Raw genomic sequence first — 22,606 nt, forward strand, 5'->3', positions numbered from 1 at the left:
TCAGGTGACCCTCTAACTGATCAGCTAGTTTCTGAGCAGAACTGGAGAGAGGAACTGTGGGATGTCCAGAATACCCTCATGGACATGCCTTTTGACAGCCGTTGCCATTTTGGCGACAAAGCGGACAACGCTCTAGGGCATTTCAAGGACTCACAGCCTACGGCCAAGTCCTTGGGCCTCTCCAGCCTCCCTGCGCAGTCTGCTTTTCACCCCTTTCGTGGCTAACGAAAGGGTGCCCCACTACGTCCAGCTCAGAACCACAGGCTGCAGCAAGTTTCCCAACCTTCGTGCGGCTGGGGACGTGGGAACCACCGCCGTGTTTCAGGGGGCCAGTTCGCGGGCCAGTCCACCAATCCCCCTTCTGCTGCACCCTCCAAACCTTCCTAGTCCGACCTTTCAGGCCTATCAAACGCCAGTGGGTGGCAGGATCCGCCATCACCTCCACCACTGGCGCACCATCACGTTGGACAGGGGGGTTTTGCTGATAGTGCGAAGGAGCTACTCCCTCCCCTTCTAGGCTACCCCTCCTGCCATGCTACCTCCATACCACTGCATGTTGGAGGATCACCTGGGCCTTCTCCAACGGGAAGATACGGCTCTCTTGGCCAAGGGAGCCATTGAATGCATTACTGTCCCAGAAGTAGGATGTGGTTGTTACTCCCACTTCATTCTGGTACCCACGAAGGGCAAGGGCCTGCGTCCTATCTTAAATCTCTTGAACGTCAACTGCTTCATCCGGAAGGAGAAGTTCAACATTTGACGCTCGCTCAGGTCTTGTCTGCCCTCGACCCAGAAGACTGGATGGTAGCGTTGGACTTGCATGACTCTTATTTTCACTTCCCTGTCCTGCTGGCCCACCGGTGTTACCTGCGTTTCACAGTAGGCCACGAGCATTTTCAGTTTACCGTGCTCCCCTTTGGCCTTACCACTGCCCCTCAGGTGTTCACGAAAATGATGGCAGTCGTCACGGCTCATCTGCGCAGATCGGGGGTTTAAGTCTTCCCCTATCTCGACGACTGGCTGTTGAAGGCGGGCTTGCCCAGACAGCCGTCTCCCACCTCTAGACTACGGCCAACCTCCTGCATTCGCTGGAGTTCTCCATCAATGAGCCGAAGTCACACCTGATTCCCTCTCAGAAGCTCCTCTTCATCAGAGTGGTTCTGGAGAAGATGCTGTCTCGGGTCTATCCTCCCGAACAGCGAGTACGGGATATTAGGGCTATGATTCCGATCTTTCAGCCTCTATCCAGGGTTTCGGTCAGGATGACCCTGAGACTGCTGGGCCTCATGGCCTCCTGCTTCCTTCTGGTCGATCATGCCAGGTGGCATATGTGGGCTCTGCAGTGGTACCTGAAGTTCATGTGGGCACAGCATCAGATGAACCTATCCGATGGCGTCCAGATCTCGAGGGCACTGCACGACAATTGCAGTGGTAGCTCACTTCCCCAACTAGAGCACACAGTGGTGAGGGACGCATCCCTTCTGAGATGGGGCGGCCACATGGGAGATGCAGAGATCAGAGGCCTCTGGTCTCCGGCGGAGTCCGGGCTACATATCAACCTTCTGGAGCTCCAGGCTATTCCTCTTGCACTCAAGGCATTCCTTCTCTGTCGGAAGAGTAGTGCAGGTGTTCACAGACAACACCACCGACATGTGGTAGTGCAACAAACAGGGCGGGGTGGGGTTGTGGACCCTGTGTCAAGAGGCCCTTTGCTTCTTGACATGGCTGGAACATCAGGGCATATCCCTGTTGGTTCAACACCTGGCTGGTTCTCTGAACGCCAGGGCCGACGAAAGCAGGTGCATGATGTATCACGAATGGCGTCTTCACTCTGAGGTGGTGCAAGGTCTCTTTCGACAGTGGGGAGAGCCTTGGTTAGATCTATTTGCCAACGAAGAGAACACGCAATGTCAGCAATTCTGCGCGTTGGAATTTCCAAGGCGGCACTCGCTAGGCAACGCTTTTTGTCGCAAGTGGAGTTACGGTTTGTTGTACGCCTTTCCGCCGATACCACTTCTGCCCAGAGTGCTGAAGATCAGGCACGACCGGGCCCAAGTCATCATTGTGGTATCCCGAGCTGCTCAACATGGCTATTGATCCTCTGACCCATCTGCCTCTTCGGGAGGATCTACTGTAGCAGCAACAGGGGACGGTCCTGCACCCAAACCTGTCCAGCCTCCACCTCCTTGCTTGGGGATTGAGCGGCAGCAGTTTACGTCTTTTGATCTGCCTCCCGGAGTTTGTGATGTAGTCTTGGCAGCCAGGCGTCCCTCCACTAAGAGTATACTCTTGCCGGGCGAACACATTTGTGGCATGGTGCACAGCAAAGACTGTAGATCTCCTTTCTGCCCCTCTTTCTGAGGTTCTCTTGTTCCTCCTTTCTTTGTCCCAGCAGGGCTCTGCTCTGGGCACTATCAATGGCTATCTCTCGGCCGTCTCTGCCTTCCTTCGGCTTCCAGATCAGCCTTCGTTTTTCAAGTCCCCGGTTGTTAATCGTTTCTTGAAAGGCATAACTCATCTTTCATCCTATTCCCTTCCTTATGCCTCAGTGGGACTTGAATCTAGTCTTAACCTATTTAACGTGCGCTCCCTTTGAGCTGCTTCACATTTGTCCTTTGTGACATCTGACGCTTAAAACTGCATTCCTGGTAGCCATCACATCTGCCAGAAGAGTGAGTGAGCTCCAGGCTCTTTCATCCAAGCCTCCTTTCCTGTCAGTCCATCCGGACAAGGTAGTTATCAGGAGTCATCCATCCTTCCTGCCCAAGGTTATAACTGCCTTTCACATCGGACAGACCATCACTTTGCCCACCTTCTTTCCGCCTCTGCATCCTTCGAAAGAGGAAGAGAGGCTCCACCGTCTGGACCCAAAACGTGCGCTTTCCTTTTATCTAGATCACACCAAGCAGTTCCGGGTGGATGACCAGCTCTTTGTTGGCTACGTGGGCGCCAAGAAAGGCCTGGACTTACACAAGCAGACTATCTCCCGATGGGTCGTTTTATGTAACAAAGCCTGCTATTCTCTGGCGAAGAAGGAGCCTCCAGTGGGGCTGCATGCCCATTCCACCAGGGCGACGGCAGCAACTACTGCTTTGGGAAGAGGCGTTCCTCTGAATGACATCTCAGGCAGCTGCGTGGGCTTTGTTGCACACATTTACGAAACACTACGGATTTGACGGTCCTGTTCAGAGAGATAGCTTCTTTGGCCGTTCTGTTATCCAGGACTTTCTGGTGTGATCTTAGTTTGCAGACCCACCTCAGGGTTTGGTATTGCTGGGGTATCTATTCTAAGGTAAGGAATCTATAACTAACATGGTTGTTCCAGATGAACAAGTAACTTACCTTCGGTAACGGTATCTCTGTAAGAAACAAAGGCTAGTTATAGATTACTTGCTGTCCCACCCATCCTCCCCGTTCTGCGAACTAATTCCTAGGGTTAAGGATATCCTTTCAGGGCCCTAGTTTTGTGCACCAGTGGTCAGTGTCTTGCATGGCTCTGCATTTCTGATGCGGAAAGTCGTATACAGAACTGACACCAGCGCATGAGGGCAGTGTCTAAGCAGCTCCAGCAACTTCATCCCGGCGACAACAACGCCAACGACGGACATGGAGCAGACAGACGCCACCTTTCGACGTGCAGAGGTACTGCTGATGAAAAACTTCCCGGATTCAGTCTGACGTCTGGCGGTAATTCTAAGGTAAGGAATCTATATCTAACATATGTTTCACCACACTACTAGATCTCTCTCTAGTTCCACATCAAAAGCTGCAGCTCACACTCTCCCTGTTAACACAGAACCATGGAGAAATCGGACACCCAGACCCATCCAACTGAATTTGGCGATCTGGCTCCTGAAGTCTTAGAGTTTGGTTATCTAAACCTACCACCAGACTGTATGAACATCATTTAAGAGGCTAGGAAACCCACTACCAGAGCGTGTTATGCTGCTAAATGGAAAAGATTCTCAATATATTGCAAAAATAATCACATCGATCTCCTGGATGCTTCCATCCAAAATATCATTTGTTACCTTTTACGTCTACAAAGGTCTAATTTGGCATATTCTTCCGTACGCCTGCACCTTGCAGCAATTGCAGCCTATTTACAAAATAGGCAACATCTGTCTCTCTTCAGAGTACCTGCAATCAAAGCATTCATGGAAGGATTAAGAAGAATAATCCCACCCAGGTTGCCACCTTCTCCTGTGTGGAGCCTGAATATTGTCCTTACAAGACTCATGGGGCCCCCTTTCGAGCCTCTACATAAATGTGAACGGCAATTCCTAACATGGAAAACAGCTTTCCTTGTTGCCATTACCTCTCTCAGAAGAGTAAGTGAGATACAAGCTTTCACTATGCAAGAACCATTTTTTTGAAATACATCCTAACAAAGTGGTTCTTAGAGCTAATCAAAAATTTCTTCCAAAGGTCATCACTCCTTTTCACCTAAACCAATCCGTAGAGTTACCTGTGTTTTTCCAAAACCCAGACTCTGTAGCGGAAAGGGCTTTACACACATTAGATTTTAAAAGGGCTCTTTTATACTATATGGATAGAACTAAATCCTTTCAAAAGACAAAACAACTGTTTGTATCTTTCTCTCCCCCACACAAAGACAACCCCATCTCTAAAGGTGGGATTGCAAGATGGATCGTAAAGTGTATACAAATATGCTATATTACAGCTAAACGTACAATAACAGTTCCTCCTAGAGCGCACTCCACTCGCAAACTAGGAGCCTCTATGGCTTGCTTAGGAAACATACCCCTAGAGGACATATGCAAGGCAGCAACATAGTCTACACCACACACCTTCACTAAACAGTATTGTGTTGATATGCAAGCCAAGCAGCAAGCTGCAGTAAGCCAGGCTGTCCTTAAAACTCTCTTTCAAACTACTGCAACGGATACATGTGACCACCGCTAGGGGAGACACTGCTGCACAATCGATGCTAAGTGTACAATCTGCAGCTCATATGCCTCGAACGGAAAATGCTACTTACCAGTATGCATCTGTTCTTGGCATGTAGGGCTCCAGAGTTGTACACGCCCTCCCGCCTCCCCGGGACTTGTATCCGTTCCAGTTTTTTTATCTTACTTAGATGCACACGCATGGACATCCTTTTTTTCTTTACTTCTACTAACTCCATCATTTTCAATCATGGCGAAAAACAATCTAAGGATGGAGCCGATGCCCATGTGCAGTATTGTCCAAGGGAGGAGTCACCTATCTCGTGACTACAAAGACTTCTTCCAATAAGACAACAACCTGCAATCATCCGAGCCCAACACCAGATGGCGATCTAATGCTAAGTGTATAACTCTGCAGCTCTACATGCCAAGAATAGATGCATACTGGTAAGTAGCATGTTCCTTTCCCGCCAATTCTCCCACCCACAGTTTGGGGGTCAGAACCGGTGGGAGCCAGTTGCTGGTTGGAGCAAAAGGCTGGGGCAGCTCACAAAGGCAGCAAACCTGTGAAGCTTCCCCTTCGTAGACCCAGCCCATCCTGGGGAGGAAGCTTGGCACCTCTTCCCAGGATGTGCTTTGTTTCAGGACCCCAAGAGGGTTAGGCTCTTGACCCAGGGGTCCAGAAACATGTCAGGTGGTGGCAGCTGGCAAGCAGCCACTCAGCCTGGACACTAGTGGTAGGTCGTTTTTCATGGGGCATCTCTAAGATGGCTTCTGGGTGCATTTTTCATTAAATCCCACACTGGCATCAGTGTGGGTTTAATGTTCCGAGAAGTTTGATATCAGAATTCCCATTTTTCAGTAAAGGTATTATAGTGCTGTGGAGTTCGTAGTGACAAACTCCCAGGCCATATACTCTTAATGGCTTTACTGCACTTACAATGTGTAAGAATTGGCTTAGACACTGAAGGGGTACATGGCTGATGCACCTGAACCCTCACCACTAGTATAGTGCACCCAGTTAGAGGGGTGGCTTACCTATGCCAGGGCAGAGGTTTGTAGGAATGGCACACAGGGATGTGTGCATTGTCGACTCTTTACTTCGTTATGCACAACCACACTTAGCCTGCAAAGGCAGAGTGTGTGTGTGTGTGTGTGTGTGTGTGTGTGTGTGTGTGTGTGTGTGTGTGTAAAGTTACAGAGCCTCTAAGGGTGGCACAATACTTGCTGCAGCCCTTAGAGGCCTTCTCTGGTCACAGTGGCCTTGGTACCTATGGTACCTTTTACCAGGGCCAGAGATGTGCCAATTGGGGGTGCAAATGTACAGTTTTGGGACAGAACACAGGCCCTGGGTACCTGGTTGGCAGGAACCCAGGGCACACTCAGTCAAAGTGCATCAACATTAGGCAAAAGGTGGGGGGCAGCCATGCAAAAAGGGGCACTTTCCTACAGGACAAGACAAAAGCTAGCTGCCGGGTATATCATTGAGATATTGAATGATCAAGGGATGACAGTAACCGATCTGGATGGCATACAGAAAGTTTTTCAGAAGTATTATAGTAATTTATATAAGGGACAGTCCCCTGTTGGGGTAGAGAAGCTGGACCAGTTTTTTGGCTCGTTTGGTCTGGGAAAGGCTACTCAGGCTACTCAGGATGACGGTGATGTCTTGGTAGATTTTTCCGTGCTGGAGATCCAGCAAGCTCTACAGGATCTTCACTCTGTGAAGGCAGTCTGCATTCATCAGATACCTCTGGAAGTTTACAAAGTTTAAAATTTTACACCGCTCTCCCGTCTCTTGGGCCCTAGCAAACATTGTTCTTTGTTAAAAAAAAACTCTTTATTTTTTTTATGTTATTTTTTTTTAAAGTTAAAGCACCCAAACAACTCTGGCTCATGTAGGCCAATCATGTTAATAAATAGTGATATAAAACCGTATTCAAAGATTTAGGCTAATCATTTGAGGGGTATCCTTTCTAAATTAGTCTCAGCGAAGCAGCATGGATTCATCCCTGTGAGGGGCACTTCTGATCATGTTCGCCGGGTGATTGCTCTATTGAATGCAATAGATGTCGCAAATGAGCCCAGAGCAGAGCACCCTGTAGGAAGCTGAAAAACCGTTTGACTGTGTTGCTTGGTTCTAGTATCTATGGGCTCATTTGGACTCGTGCCCTTTTACCTTGTATGAAATTGTATTATTTAGCTGCTCCTTTACAATATATGCGCCCATTGTTTGTTAACAGTGCAGGCATTCAAGGATCATAGGATTTTGTTCCATCTATTTATGAGCTTCATATTTGGGGAGTAGCCAAGGGATGCTTGCTTAAAATGTTTGATCCCAGCTACTATAGAAAAAAGTAGTTCAAGACCCTGTTGTCTCCCAGAAAAACTGCGCCTGCTGCCTGGAAAATGCTAGGTATGGGGAGATATAACTGGTATACTCCTATCCAGAGTAAGAAACAGATGCTAGATATTTTTCAAAGTTCTAGTATATTAAGGTGTAAAATTCGTGGGTTAGTAAGGCTTAGAGACTTCTTTGTTGGATCTCATCGGGTCTAGTTTAAAGATCTTTGGGTTATGTTCAATGTCAGACTGAAATATATTAAAGTAAGAATTCTTGCAGAAGAATGTGGGGGGTTCCGTTGGGTACTCTAGGGTGCCCGTGCTGGATTTATTAACCTGTGAGGTAGACTGCACGATTACTCAAATACATATACATACCCACCTTCCCCCCTTCCCCGGATTTTTTGGGCCATGGCAGTTTTTCGATTGTGCTTGGCTTCACCTTGGTTTGACCCACATCCACCATCATTCCAAAAATGGCAGGGGCGATTTTTGGCTATCTATAACTGATAAAGTGCACTTTATAAGCGTAAGGGAAAAAGGGCCAGACAGACGGTCTAGGAAAATATGGGGGCTCCATTCAGATTTGAATCAGTCGTGTCAGCAGGTCAATGGTGGTCCAGGATATTGATGGTGTTAACGACCAGTTGTATGCTTTTCTTTCCCTTTGGTTTATTATTGCATTTTAACACGGCGTAATGTTGTCCTACGTTTTTTTTATGATATTAAAATGTTTATAGCAGGGTATTCGATTGGTGAGATTCTTAACATTTATGTGGGTCAAATATCAATTGTATGCTTAACCTTACCTTTGATTGATTAGAAGAAGGTGTAAATTCTGTACCAGTTTTGTTAATAATTTCAAGATGCTAATAGCTGGGTAATAGATCAGTGAGATTTTTTATATTTTTATAAAGCCTTGAATAGAAATGAAATTGCACAAGGTGCAAAATCTGCCTCTTATTCTTCGCTGCTTTTGCCTGTTGGTGCACACATCTGCTTCCTTGTGATTATGCACTGTACTATTGAAGACAAATTATAAAAGCATCAATTGTTTTTTAAAGTGTTGATTGCTGTTAATGGTCTGACTTTAACGCTAGTCCAATATTCAACCACTCAACATTTTGATCAAGTTAAGTTATCATCATGGTTTTCTATATTATGGATTTTAACTCCTCACCTTCCTGTATTAATTTCCTTTATTCTTTGCTAGGCTGTTCTTTTCCTTGCAGTCCTCTTGAGCGAGGCTTTGAACATGCATTGGAGCAGGAAAAAGAGTGTTGCGAATCTGGAAATTTGTGTATTAGCAACATATCAATGTCTCACTAAAAGCAGTGACATCCTTTTGTCACCTGTCTTATTCCTCACTAAATGGTCATAGAAAGCAGAACTGCTCCTCTCCTGACAGCCAGCATAGTTATCTCTTGCTTGCCAAAGAGCTGAAGCTCCCCTAACCTTTGGCAGATCAATGCCTTGCTTTTGTGTCTGCTTTTGCTCAATGCAGGAAGTAAAGCTGCCCTTCACCTGTGACAGCAGTGCTGGCTATAACCAGCTATGCCCATCTGTGAGCTATGTAGCACTGTTCAGAGAGCAGAGCAATATTTTGCTCCTCAACAGTCCCTGGATAGGGGTGTACCTGTCTGTTTTGTCAGACCAGTTGAACCAATCAAGTGACTGGGTAACTGGCGCTTTTTGGGAACAAAACGTCAGATGATTCTGATAGTCAAAGAGAATCTTAGACAAGTCTGATTGGGTAATCAGTGGGAGAGGGAGATATTCGTAAAAGGACATTGTTGTTGAGAAAGTGTCCTGACAATGCTGATTTGAGCTCGAAACATCAGAAATAATACCACACGACAGTTGCACCTAAAAACTTATGAATCAGTGCAAGATGTCATACCTTTTACATCTACAAGGAGACTGGGAATTAATAAATCAACAACAAAATAAGGTGGTGAGTGTTTTTAGAACCTTCATCTGGAACAATGCACCCCCAGATAAAATCCACAAACAATACACCAGAAAGATGTGTGCATCCGCTTAAGTTGCTTGGAAGGGCTGTAGACCCATTGCTGTAATGGATCGACACTGCCAGTGCTGATACCAGTTAGGCGGTTGGCCTAAGCCTTGTACTGGCATGCAGTGCTTGCCATCCACACTACATTCACTTGGTTTAGACTGGAAGGAATCTCTACTCTCCGCGCACCTGAAGAAAATTATTGTGATTCAGGAACAAAGTCCTGGTTGGTCTTTATCTGCCTGGATTCAAACAATACCTGGTATAATGGTCTTCTAAAGCAGCCTACTTTTAGTGAACCCCTACCTTTTGCTGCTGTTGGCTGTCTTATTTCTGCACTTTCCTGGGACGATAGCCAAAGTATCACAATGCAACTTTGAGGATGCACGATATACAAATATATTTTTCAGACCTAAACAGTCTCAAAAGAAAAAATGTTTGCAATCACCTTTATCCTAACTTATGACCGTCTTGGGTTATTGCTGGAAACTTCTCCAGTTGAAAGGCATAATAGTAAAGTAGATATCACTACAAAAGCAAGAGACTGTTATTGTTTGTTCTCCCATACAGAAGCATTCAATCATATGTCTTTCTTTCAGGCGTTGCCAGCTGAATGTTCCAAACAGGCCATAAGATCCTTCTTTCTACTTTCCGTCCCTGCTGTCTGATAGAGAATGTTTCTCCTTGTTGCTAAATCGTGTATAGCAAATGGCGTTGAGCCAATTTGACACCACTTGTTTTCCCCTATTCAGAAACTTTATAGTATTTGATGTTTGTGTTGCATTTAATTATTTTTGAAAGCAAGTCCTTCATTGACTTTTAAACTGTTTTAGATAACTCCTTTCATTGTGTTCATTGATAGTCCAACGATATAAGTTGCAGTCTAGCCTCTCGTCAACCTTTTCTTGGGCTAGAAGTTGTCGGTCTCTTTTTTATAAGCAGAGTTTTGTACTTTCATGTGAAATTGTTTTCCAGCTTCCTTCTCAAACCTTAAGGCCCCTCAATGTTACTGATGTGCAGAGGCTTCAAAATGTGCCAGCTTTGTATGAAAGCCAACAAATCAGGAGTCAATCTGTTTGTTTAAAGAGATCGCAAGTGCCCAATACCTTTTTTCAACCTGTATAGTAGCTTACATCTTAAATGTTTTCTTGCCACCAAATGGAATGTGCTGAAGCAGGCTGTGCCAATGGAAATACTAAGCTTATGATGATTATAGGTCCTAAGATCAGTATGGCCACTGTGGACATTCTATGGTTTCCTTTTTTTAAATCCTTTGCTTTGCTGTGCAGAAATGCACTCCAGTTTCACTCAATTGGTTTAAGACGTGTTACAAAATTAGAGAACGATTGGTTACTGGTGAGGTGATTAAGGAGATGGCAATTGGCTAGGAGGAATTTTTAGAATTGAGTACCAGTCACTGCAGCCGTTGTTTTCTTCTTGTTTTCCTTGTGCATTACATGTTCAAGGAAGTCCCATGTTTTATGAGTGTTTATCTTCATGTCTTTCGCACTCTGAGGATGTGACCACTATATTCTCAAAATTTAGAAAAGGAAGGTTAGAATGTGTTTCGAACAGTGCATAGATTGGTTCATACAGTCATGTCGCTCACTTCATCTTGTGCAGTCTTGTCGTGTGATTATAGTCACAGTTGGTTTGCAATTTACCTATTAGTTTCTTGAGCCTTAAGGTAAGTCATATGATGGGCTTGTCTTTGAATGTATGCATGGTCTTGCTAGGGCTCTGTTTCTGATCATCATTTGGCAGTGCTTGTATAGGGTGTCACTAGGAGAAGCTTAAGGATCAAGAATACTTCAGTTACATTAATCAGTTTTCTTAATCTGGCATTTGCCAGATTCTTTTGCTCTTATATTTAGTTGTGCTGGCTTATATTTCTGTGGCATCTGTTTCTGATGTAGGATTGTTGGAGCTGTGTGCTCCTTTTGATCTGGTGCGGTTGCTTCTTTAGGTTGTAGAGTTAAGCGGGGGAGGTACCAATGTGGGTGATTTGGTCTTGAGTATTATATCATTGCTAGTTGTGTGCATGCTTAGCTCAACAGATTACTGTTTGGTGTGTGTGTTTTTTTTCAATTCTGGTTTGTTTCTGTTAATGGCCTAGTACCAGTTGCTTTGTATTGTGGTGGGTGACGTGGGATTCTGCCGATTGATTATTTTTTATACAGTGGACTGAGTTGTGATTGGATAAGGATCAAACAGGCTTTGTTGATGTACTGAAAGCACTGTGATATTCGTGTACACTTGTCGAATGAGATGCTGTTTCTCCTATGTTATAATCAAGCTGTGTTCACAGGAAATAACTTGTTTCAGGTGTTTTGTTGTGGGATCTAGCTGTGGAGGCTGACATAAACATCTGTGGGTGTGCTTGGGTAGGAGAGAGTTATGCTTTTCCATCAAGTCTTTGATATGTAGGCACCTGTATGTAAATGTTGATTCTCTGAACAGTGTGGTGCATGCCTCTATGCAGATAACTTGAATGATGTATCCTGCATATTTTTCAATCCTTGGCAGAGCTCCCCAAAATGGAAAATACAGACATCCAGCAGCTCCTGAAAGATGTACTGGGCCCACCGGAGCGGGAGCAGCTTCTAAACTGTGTGGCTTCTGGAATGGAAGATGGCTGCATGGATAGAGAGATCTGCGGAGCACCACTTTCACGATCATCTATCCAAGGTATGACTCTGATGGCACCTATGCTTTTCGTGCTATTTGCTGTTTAGAATGAAAAAATACAAGTTTGAAGTTTCTGGATTGATTTTTACCTTGTTCACCATTAAAGACCTTTGAAAAGATGTGCTTTACATGTACTCTGTTTTTTTTTTTTTTGTCTGATCCCTTTGTTTTCGTGCCTTTTTTTTTTCTTTTCTTGGGACCTCGTGAGGACATGCTTAGTATTTCGGTGCTCTGCATAGTACTTAATGTGCGGCAGTTGACTTGATATTGCACCCTTCATTTTTGTTCTTTTCCAGACACAGGCTCTCTGGGATCTCTCACCCCTTCAACTCCTGTTGAATCTTATCCCACTGCCTGTCAGCCTCAGCTCCAGGATAACACGTAAGTGATACTCTGAGCTCCTAAAAAGGAGACAGTTTGGGGGGGGGGGAGGCGTGGGGAGGGGGGGAGAGTAGCCATTCAGTTTCAGATTGTGGAGGCAGAACTAAAACTGACAAGTAATGGCTGGCCTACACTGGATTTAAAAGAATGGGGAGTCTAGAGTAGGGTGGAAACCTGGCGCTGGTTAGTGCTCACGTCTATGAGCCTAATCAACATTGAAATCTTAATGTACTACTGCTATTATGATTGCCATTAGCTCCCATCTCATATTTCCTTCTCTCTTGTGTCTGATTGTTTGCTGTTGTCATAGTTGTTAGATAAGTGGGTGGAAATTTATTGTTTTTTGTGTGTAGGTTCTAATTTGCAGAATATGCCTTTATTTTATTGCAATCTTTCTCACAATATCTTTCTTGCCTTACTTCTCTCTCCCTGTCTGCAGGGATAGGAGAAGCCAGTCCAGCCCTATATATAATGGAAGTGAAAGGGGCTGGACTGTGTTATACTCCTAACTCACCTGCTGTCAGGGTGGGGGATGGCCTTTCCTACAACAAAATCAGTCTTCAACGATGGGAGAAAGATGAGGATCTTGGGGAGCTCTCTACCATTTCTCCAGTGCTTTATTCCAACATGAACTTCCCCAAACTGCGTCAAGACTACCCAGGTAAGTCTCCATTAATCCACAGATCATGATCTGACTAAACTCGATGTGTGGCTTGTCGAGTGAGCACGTTCTCACTAACCAGATTGTGTTTTGTTTTTGTTTGACATCTGTGTAGATGGAGGGGTGTCATTATAGACATATAGTTTGTTTCGAGGGGCTTGAAGGAGTGTTCCAAGACTGGGTTTCAGATTAAGTGAATGGGAACGTCCCTGTTAGGGTGCATGGTTTAAGCTAGTGGGTAAGATGAGTATTTTTAGTGGTCATCTGTAGAGTTTGATGGGGACATAACTTAGTGTCATTTAAATATTGGTGCTGCCTTAGTATCAGGAAGAAAATAGTTATATTTGTAATGAACGTTAAATATTACAAACTTTAACAACTTATCACGTATTTGTTTGCCATAATCTTCGAGTGGAACCAATGATAAAGTACAGATAATGCCATATGTGTAAATAAAATAAGCAGGGTTGGCTGCCTAATTGTGGATGAATTTAACTATCCAATAAGGCCAACTGTGGAAAGATAAAAAGGCCCTTAAACAAAGTGCCTGAAATTGGGCACCCTGTTGTTCCTGTTGTTTTTGTGTTTTGCTCCGGAGATGTAGAATATTCTTTGCACAGTTATGTACTGGAAATTGTCATGCTTCAGTGAAGCTGGTCTACCCTTTAACAGAATTGACCCCGATTGGATATATATGTCCTATCAAAGCAGTAATTCTTCTTAGATAATTGTCAGTTAGTATCCCATCCAAACTGGCCCAAGTAGTAGATTAAAACCTACAATATTACATGACTTTTGCTCAAATCAGCATAAATTGTAGAAAACTTCCAATGTTGTGAAGTAACCAGGAAATGTATTATGTTTATACATTTAAAAAATAAAATGTATTTCATAAAACAATGTGACCGAATTCTCAGGTGCTCCATGGGAATAGTTCATCCAGACAAGTGAAAATAAAGTGGAAAGATGAGCAGTTAATTATGGAGGGATTAGTCTACTAACAATGTATGCCTTTTGATTCCTCCAGTGGTATCGTCTGCCTATATAGCCACTTAAAGTTGAACGTTGACCTTCTTGACTAAAGAGTCCAGGTGTTCATCACACTTGGTGACACCTGCAAGCACTTCAGAGATGCGTCTGTTGTCAGTGGTCTCGGAACTGGGAATTTCTTTGAGGGTGGCACTTTAGCTGGGGTGGTGGATGGTAACACAACACCTCACTTTGAGAAGTCCTTCTGCTCTCCACCAGCAATGGCCACAGTTCCATCTCCCTTGACTCGGGTGGTGGTCGTCTGGATGCCATGGAGATCGGAGGCTTGTGGTCTCCCACTGAATAACTGTCTGCCATTAACCTGCTCAATCTTCGGGCGATCTGTGTGACCCTCAAGGCATCCTGACTTTGCTCAGCAATGAGTCATTTCAGAATTTGATGGAGAACATTGCAATGATAGTGTATGCCTGCAAACAAGGTTGTTTGGGCTTGCATACCCTCTCTGAAGGCCCTGAGGTTGTATTCCGGGGCAGTGTCGCAATTTCTGGTTGTATTCCTGGGCAGTGTCGCAATTTCTAGCTGGTTTTGCATTATCCTGCAGGCTCCCTGACTGTGAGGGAAAATAATCTCAGTTGGCATCTTGACGATCACAAATGGAATCTCCATCTGGAAGTGGTGCATTTTCACTAATCACGAGAACACTTACCCCTGTTTTGAGCTCAACACTTCATCGAGAAGGAACTCGGGGAGGTGCTTTCTGCTCAAAGATGGGCATCCAGCTTCACTTAGCATTCCTGCCATTGTCTCCAATTCCTCAGGTTCTGAATAGGCTGCATTGTGACTGTATACAGGTGATCTGGATTTTGCCGGACTGGCTGCAGAGGATGGAGTAGTTTGATCTGCTCTAGCTATCTATGTCCTTCTCTTCCACTTCTGCTTAGTGCAGACCACTTCTCGCTGTGTTAAGGACAAGTTCCGTCTCAGAACACCAAGAGCCTCCCCCTTCTTACCTGGAGTTTTAGTGGTGCAGCTTGAGTTTGTCATCTGCCTGGTGAAGAGGTGGGCGTCACCTTACCAGCATTTTACCCCTCGACTAAGACTATTCTGGACATTGGTCTTGTTTTGTTGATGCACTGAAGGAGATGGTCCCATCAATGTGCATTTAATGTGTGCGTTGTGCTTTGTGCTGTACCTGGACCAACATGTGGTTCGTACATGCACTGCTGAGGGTTATATATCCGATTCGCCGGCTTTAATTTTTTTGCCAGATCAGCAGTCAATGTTCACACTTCTACTATATTTTTCAAGGGGTTCACCTGTTTGGTTTCCCACCCTTACCATTTATCTTTCCATAGTGTGGGACCTTAATTTGGTGCTCATTTTTCTTAAGGGTTTGCCCATCAAGCCCATGCACAGTTGACATTTTAGACTACTTACTCTAAAGGCTATGTTTCAGATAGTTATTGTCACAGCTTGCTGTGTTAGTGAAGAGCAGGCTTGGTCGGTCAGTCTTCCTTTCAGTGATTTGTTGTATATATGTTCGAGGCATCTGAGCTGTTGATCACATGCTTTGCATACTCCTGCCATCTAGTTTTGGGTATGGATGTTTGCACTTTGAAAAGACTTCTTCGAAGAAAAACAGTCACGAGGTAGATGACTCCTCCTTTCGGTGATAGTGCACTTGGGCATCAACACCATTGTTAGATTGTTTTTTTCCGCCATCTGGTTCGGATTTGTATTTCTGCTCTCCGCTTCGAGACAGTTCCTTCTGGTTCCCCTCGGTGCGTAATCCACTCTACCCCCGTCGGTATTGTTTTGAACGCGTATCCCCCCTCTCTGCGTATCGTATAAGTTAAGGAAAAACCTCTATTTCGGCTGAAGATCCTCAGGAAGGCCGTCCAGCCTAACCATGTCGGTCCACCTCTCAGTTGATGGAACAGACTTCATTAAAATTTTGTCCTTTGTGCCACGCGAAGTGTCCGCGCTCCGACTCACATAAAGTGTGCACCTTGTGCTCGTCTCCGGAGCACAACGTAGAAGGCTGCGACGCGTACCGATCTTTCTGATTGAAGAAAACGCTCCATGATCGTCTGGCTCGACGTCGCCAGATGCAGAGCCAAACCTCTAATACACGTCGGACATCGTCGGTGAAGAATTGGAGCAAGAATTAGACCTACAAGGGGCCGAGGAGGAAGAGCAAGACTAACTTGCTTCCATCCCAGAATTGGACTTCGGGTCAGAAGGAGAAGAGCCACAAGGTCAACGTACCGTGAGTACCAAACGCTCCCTAGCCCAAAATCCAATTCAGCCGAAACCAGATTTCGGTCCCACCCCAGCCTTAGTGCCACGGTGGGCACAACAAGATCTTTCTGACGTCCCGCCGTCTTGCACGGCACTGGAACACGTCTCTAAGCCTTCCGTCTTGTGATCGAGTCGGCCAAAGAGTGGCACTGAGCCAAAACCTTCAGGCTCTAAGCCGAAAACCGCTTCAGAGCCGAAATAATGGACGCCGATGTCAAAGCCTCCTTCAACATTGAAAACTTCGGCACCGAAAAGTGATTCCGCCCGACACTGAAATCCTCTGCGCTGAAATCCATATCTGTGCCTCTGCCAAGAATAGTGTTGATCTCTCCTGTGTGGCTGTGGCTGGCGAGGTAGAGGCAGCAACGTGACGAGGCACGACGAAGGAAGCGAGTGATCTAGCGGGAAGCACAGAAGTCGGGTGCTCCGCGTTGAATTATTGTATAACCACCGTTGATTTGCTGAAAGGGCCGGAAAAAAGCACCGGTAATACGAGCTCAAATCTCTGAAACCTGCGAGGCACACTCAGAGGTCCGTGTAATCATCAACTGGAACTGCAGATACTGTGAGGATAGGGAGACTGCAACTCGAGCGCGTGCCTTCAGTGGGGAGCTCCTGCCAGTGAGTCCTCTGGAGGTACTATGTTTGGTGGATCCGGAGGAGGGAGCTGGGGGCCCTGGCGAGTAACAGCGGAGGCAGCGGCGGCGGCACTGTGGAAACGCAGTGGGAAACCATACACCTTGAGGGAAACGCCCGTTTTAAGGGACCAGTGAGGTCTCAACAGTCTCAGATCAGACCTTGGCTAGTATATTGAAACAATTATTCTGTGTTAAGACCAGTGTAAGAAGACCAAAGGTCAGCCAGTCAGCACACAGGGGAGGGAAGTGTTGTAAGTGCTTTTTAATTTATCAAAAAGTATTAAAATCATCTTTATTTAAATTCTAGACCTGGCTTGAGTATAGAAAGTACAGGCAGAGCAGGAGGAAGCGCATACTAAGGGTCTAATTAACTTTTGGCTCTTGGGACTGACAAACTGATGAACTGAATAAGGTAACGAGGTAGAGAGAGCCCCCTGCTTGAGAGCTTACTCTGATTTGGCGGGCAAAACCTACGAATAGACTTATCCTATAATCTTACTAACAACACAGAGCATGTATAGAGGCCCCAATCGGAATGGCGCCAAGGAAGAAAAAAGACCAGAAAAATATGTAAAGACTCAACGAAACAAAGTGGGGAGCTTGAGGTGACGCTAGTTGAAGAAGGCCTTGAAGGGGCGCCCGTGAATAATCCAGTGGGAAATGAGAAAAGGGAGGTGAGGAAAATCACAAAGAAACCCATCATAGTTGACAAAACAAAAGGAGGTGGGAAAGAAGGTGGTTTAGTGTCCAAATCTATAAAAGACTTTGTGGGGAAACACTTTAAGAGGACACTTACTCCGGGAAAAGGTCATGATCAAGAAAGTAACAAGGAGCAACCAAGTGTAGAGGAGGTCATGGAGATTGCGGATTCCTCCCTCTCACAGAGTGACATAAGTCAAATTGACACTCCCTTGGAGCCAAGACTTTCATCTTCGCCTCGGATATTTTCCTCGTTGGGGATTGAGAACTAGATATCGGTAGAGAATGGGTCTAAAGATGAAGGGGCCCGTATTGATCATAAAGGAAACCAAAGCTCTAAGATCATAGACTCTGTAAACGAAATGTTACGGAATGGCACGCTGGGCTTAGATATTACGACATCATCTTCTGCCTCTATGTTGAACATTAAGCTAATGCTGCAAAAAATGTTGCAAAGTCTGTTAGAAGTTTCAGTACTAAATAATTCCCTGTTAAATAACCATGGAATACAGTTAAAGAAAATGGTAGAAGAACTACAGGGGATAAGGGGGCTGATGCCAGCAATGGTTAGACCAGTACTAGACCCTTTAATAGAAGGTAGCACTGAAGGGCACACAGGGGCGACTGCAGAGGGTAGGGCTCAGTCCGATATGCACATTTCTAGATGGCCAATGCTGGTAAGGAGGTGAGGAAATTTTTCCTGGCCTAAACGTCTGACCCATAGGTATTCTCATAAAAGACCTACTCACACACATGGAAGAAAGAAGGCACCAATAAAAGAGAAGGGCAAGGAGTTGCAGACCAGGGAACAATCTTATGGAAACGGAATGCTGCGAAATAATAGAATTGAAAGAAGCCATATAGAGGCAACTTGGTTCTGTAGGAACAGTTGCAGAAGTGGAAGGGAAAATGGTACCGCGGAAATTCACCCGCAAATCCTGTAGGGAAGATAAGAGTTTAAAAATTAAGGGAGATAAGTTAGGAGGGAAAGAATCCTCTAGAAACTCAGCAATAGAAGGAAGAACGAACACTTTACTTAAAAAGAATGAATGGCAGGGAAGTGGAGATTGGGACGCAAAAACTTCCTCAGATAAGATCAATAAGAACAAAATGTGGATTTACTTTAAACCCGCTGATCAAGTAATGGGGAGAAAATAACGAAGGAAGATTGTCCTCTAAATCGCTCCCAACTCTTATTCTCCTTTGCAAAATGCCCAAGTTTAAAAGAAATTAGTACAAAGGATCTGAGACAGGTAGGGTTCAGTAGTAATAATAAAGGCGTTGCATACACAAAAGTCCAAGTCTACTCCGGTCTGGTTAAAGCAGCCATTCAGAAAGCTGAGAAGGAGATCTTAAGAGGGTATAAGAATAATCCCTGAAGTAGAAGTTGAAAAAGGGAAACAGAGAGAGGGAGACTTCCTGAGATTCCATACAGGTTTGGGGGAAAGGCAGGTGAAGTTGGTAGCAGGGGCGCATGGTGAGAAGGCAAATATTACCGTAGCAGTAGAGAACCTGGAGCATAATAAAAATTGGCGCAATTTGGGCTTGGATAATAGTATCCTAAGTACATCCTCATGGGGTCTCAATGAATCAGGGTGCCTTAGTGAAATTGATTAGGACACTGAGTTGTCGAATAGCCTGAGAATAATATCATGGAACATAAATGGATTGGGAGGGCAATAAAAAGGTTGATAGTTTAAACCACGTTGCAAAGTATGTTGATATTATTTGTTTGCAGGAAACGTGGCTAACCGGCAACACCCCAGTGGTTGAGGGGTTTGTTCAAATTCATAAGCCAGCCGGTAAAATAAAAAAATGTGGTCGCCGGTCGGGTGGGATTATGACTCTCACTTCAACCAGGCTAGCGAAAAATGTTAAGTTAATCAGCACATCGTGCAAATGGTTGTTGGTTTGTAAGGTATTCCATTTGAGCAGCGAAGGGAAAGAGGAGAATCTGATCCTCATAAATGTATATATTCAATGGAGCTATCAAAAAGAATATGATACAGAATGGGGCTTTTCAAAAAGGATATAATAAATTTAAATGAAATGTATGGAACTGAGGTAATGGTGATGAAGGGCGATTTTCAACACAAATTAAATTATGAAAAGATAGACCATTGTTTCGAGGAAATTTTGAGCTCTTATAATATTGGGTGAGCAAAATTTCCCATGTGTTTAACTACCAATCAGGATGAAGCATTAGGGAAGTTTCTGGGTTCTACAGGATTATTATGCTTAAATGGCAGGTTGGACCCAGACCCCCTAGCAACACAGACTTTTAGAGTAGGTCAATCAACAGTGCCCTATAGACTATATTTTTGTTCAGGCTTGGAACTATGTAATGGGAAAACATTTCTGGATGATCAAGAGCACTGATAGTGACCCTAATGCTTTGTATTACGAATGTTTAAGGGGGTCTACAGGCCCATGTGAGAGAGTGATCCCCCAAAATGTGGAATATCCCAAGCGCCTGACTACAAAACTGACGGAAGAATATGTTGAGAAATTGGTAAGCTTTCAACAAAACCTAACGAAGGAAAGTGTTGAAGCACAGCAGGTGATATGGTACGTGGACTAAGTAGTACAGGCGGTACAATGCCTCAGAGTGCATTTAAACGATAAGAAACAGGCTAATGTAAAAGAACAACATAGCCAAGGAAGCCAATCCAGGTAGTTTAATCTTGCCTGCATGAATAAGAAAAGGGCCATTCGGAAAATAGAGCGTAGTCAGATACTCCATGAAGCTGAAAACAGATCCTGCTCAACTTGAATGAAGAATATAAATCCTTAGTAAGAAATCAGAAAAGGATTTTTAAAGAAAAATGTTGGGGAAACCTACTAGAAACAATAGAAACTAAAAATATGAAAGGGTTTTGGAGGTTGATACAGGAGGCCGCAGGAAGGACACCGGGAAATATGAGCTGTTTTGTGGAAGAGGCGGCTTGGGTAAACTACTTGGGTAATTTATACAAAGCAAATAGGAACCTGGAAATAAGGAAAAATCGATTTGGACAGTCTCCGTAGAAGAGTTAAAACCAGCTTTTAATATAGAGAAAGTAAAAGAAAGAATCAAGAAGCTGAATTTATCTCGTGCAGCAGGACCAGATAACCTTCCTGCCATCCTAATTAAATCTCAAATAGATTGGTGGGCTTGTTTCCTATCGCACATGTTCATGGCCATTTTAGACTCTGGTTGTTTGCCTAAATCCTGGAGAGGGTCAATAATTAGATCATTACATAAAAAGGGAGATAGGAAGGATCCAATAAACTACAGGTTAATTAACTTGCTGGACATTAGAGAAAAGGTATTCTCAAAAATAATCCTTCGTAGATTAAAGGAGTGGGTGGAGGGGTGTTCGATAGTCCCAATAAAACAGGGAGGCTTCAAGGAAGGTCACTCTACTATTGACCACTGCTTTGCCTTGTGGGCTGTGGTGCGGAAGTCCATGGAGCTGCAGGGCAAGTTGTATTGCTGTTTCATGGACTTGGTGGATAAGGAGTGTTTGTGGGAGATCATGAGAAACTGAAGTTCCAGTCATAATTGGGCACAAGTAATTAAAGATACATCTGGCGGCCTAACGCCTGAAATAGCGATAATGGACTGAGGCGAGGTTGTGTTTTGTGTTTGACGCAAGGCCTCTTCAGCAGTGGGGAGAGCCTTGGTTAGATCTATTTGCCACAGAAGAGAACGCGCAATTTCATCAGTTCTGCGCGTTGGAATTTCCAAGGCGGCGTTCGCTCGGAGACGCTTTTCGTCGCGAGTGGAGTTGCTGTCTATTGTACGCCTTTCCGCCTATACCACTTCTGCCCAGAGTGCTGAAGAAGATCAGGCGCTACCGGGCCCAGGTTATCCTTGTGACTCCGGACTGGGCACGAAGATACTGGTATCCCGAGCTACTCAGCATGTCAGTCGATGCCCCGATTCATCTGCCTCTTTGGGAGGACCTTCTGTCGCAGCAGCAGGGGACGGTCCTCCACCCGAACCTGTCCAGTCTCCACAGTTGAGGCCATTTGACTTGCCTCCCGAAGTCTGTTATGTCATTCTGGCAGCCAGGCGTCCCTCCACAAAGTCGATATACGCCTGCAGGTGGAACAGATTTGTGGCATGGTGCACAGCAAAGGCTGTGGATCCACTCTCTGCACCCCTTTCTGAGGTTCTCCTCTTCCTCCTTTCTCTTGCCCAGCAGGGCTCTGCTCTGGGCACTATCAAGGGCTACCTTTCTGCCCTTTCCGCCTTCTTAAGGCTGCCTGATCAGCCTTCCTTGTTCAAGTCCCCGATTGTAAATAGGTTTTTGAAGGGCATCACACACATTTCCTCCTGTTCCTTTCGTGATGCCCCAGTGGGACTTGAATCTTGTACTTACCTACCTAATGTGTGCTCCCTTTGAGCCGCTCCATAACTGTCCTCTCCGTCTTCTTACCTTGAAGACTGCTTTCCTGGTTGCCATCACCTCTGCCAGGAGAGTGAGTGAGCTCCATGCTCTTTCTTCTACACCTCCTTTCCTCTCTGTTCATCCGGACAAGGTTGTGTTGCGGACGAGACCCTCTTTCCTGCCCAAAGTTGTCACGGCCTTCCACATCGGGCAGTCCATTACCTTGCCCACCTTCTTTCCGCCTCCGCATCCCTCGAAAGAGGAAGAGATGCTCCACCGTCTGGACCCAAAACGTGCGCTCTCTTACTATCTGGATCGCACACGCCAGTTCCGGGTGTAGGAGCAACTCTTTGTTGGTTACGTGGGCGCTAAGAAGGGAAAGGCGGTGCACAAGCGGACCATCTCGGGGTGGATCATCTTGTGTATCCAGGCGTGTTACTCCTTGGCTAAGAAGGAACCCCCTGTTACACTAAGGGCTCATTCCACTCGGGCCACGGTGACTACCACTGCCCTGGGCCGAGGAGTGCCCTTGCAGGACATTTGCCAGGCAGCTACTGGGCCTCGTTGCACACGTTTGCAAGACACTATTGCCTCGACAGCCA

At 45.2% G+C, this 22,606-nt stretch overlaps 1 protein-coding gene across 4 annotated transcripts in view; it reads left to right on the forward strand.

Annotated features, from left to right (window-relative positions):
* Positions 1-22,606, forward strand: part of KMT2D (lysine methyltransferase 2D) — a 1,692,256-nt gene that overhangs the window by 871,682 nt on the left and 797,968 nt on the right. For all 4 annotated transcript variants that reach the window (XM_086963706.1, XM_086963708.1, XM_086963710.1 and 1 more), the window contains 3 exons: positions 11,797-11,958; positions 12,255-12,339; positions 12,897-13,000. In XM_086963706.1, the coding sequence (XP_086819832.1) occupies positions 11,797-11,958; positions 12,255-12,339; positions 12,897-13,000 (351 nt within the window). The remainder of the gene's footprint in view (positions 1-11,796; positions 11,959-12,254; positions 12,340-12,896; positions 13,001-22,606) is intronic.

The sequence above is a fragment of the Lissotriton vulgaris genome, chromosome 1_1 (genome assembly GCF_964263255.1).
Source record: "Lissotriton vulgaris chromosome 1_1, aLisVul1.2, whole genome shotgun sequence".
Taxonomy (NCBI): domain Eukaryota; kingdom Metazoa; phylum Chordata; class Amphibia; order Caudata; family Salamandridae; genus Lissotriton; species Lissotriton vulgaris.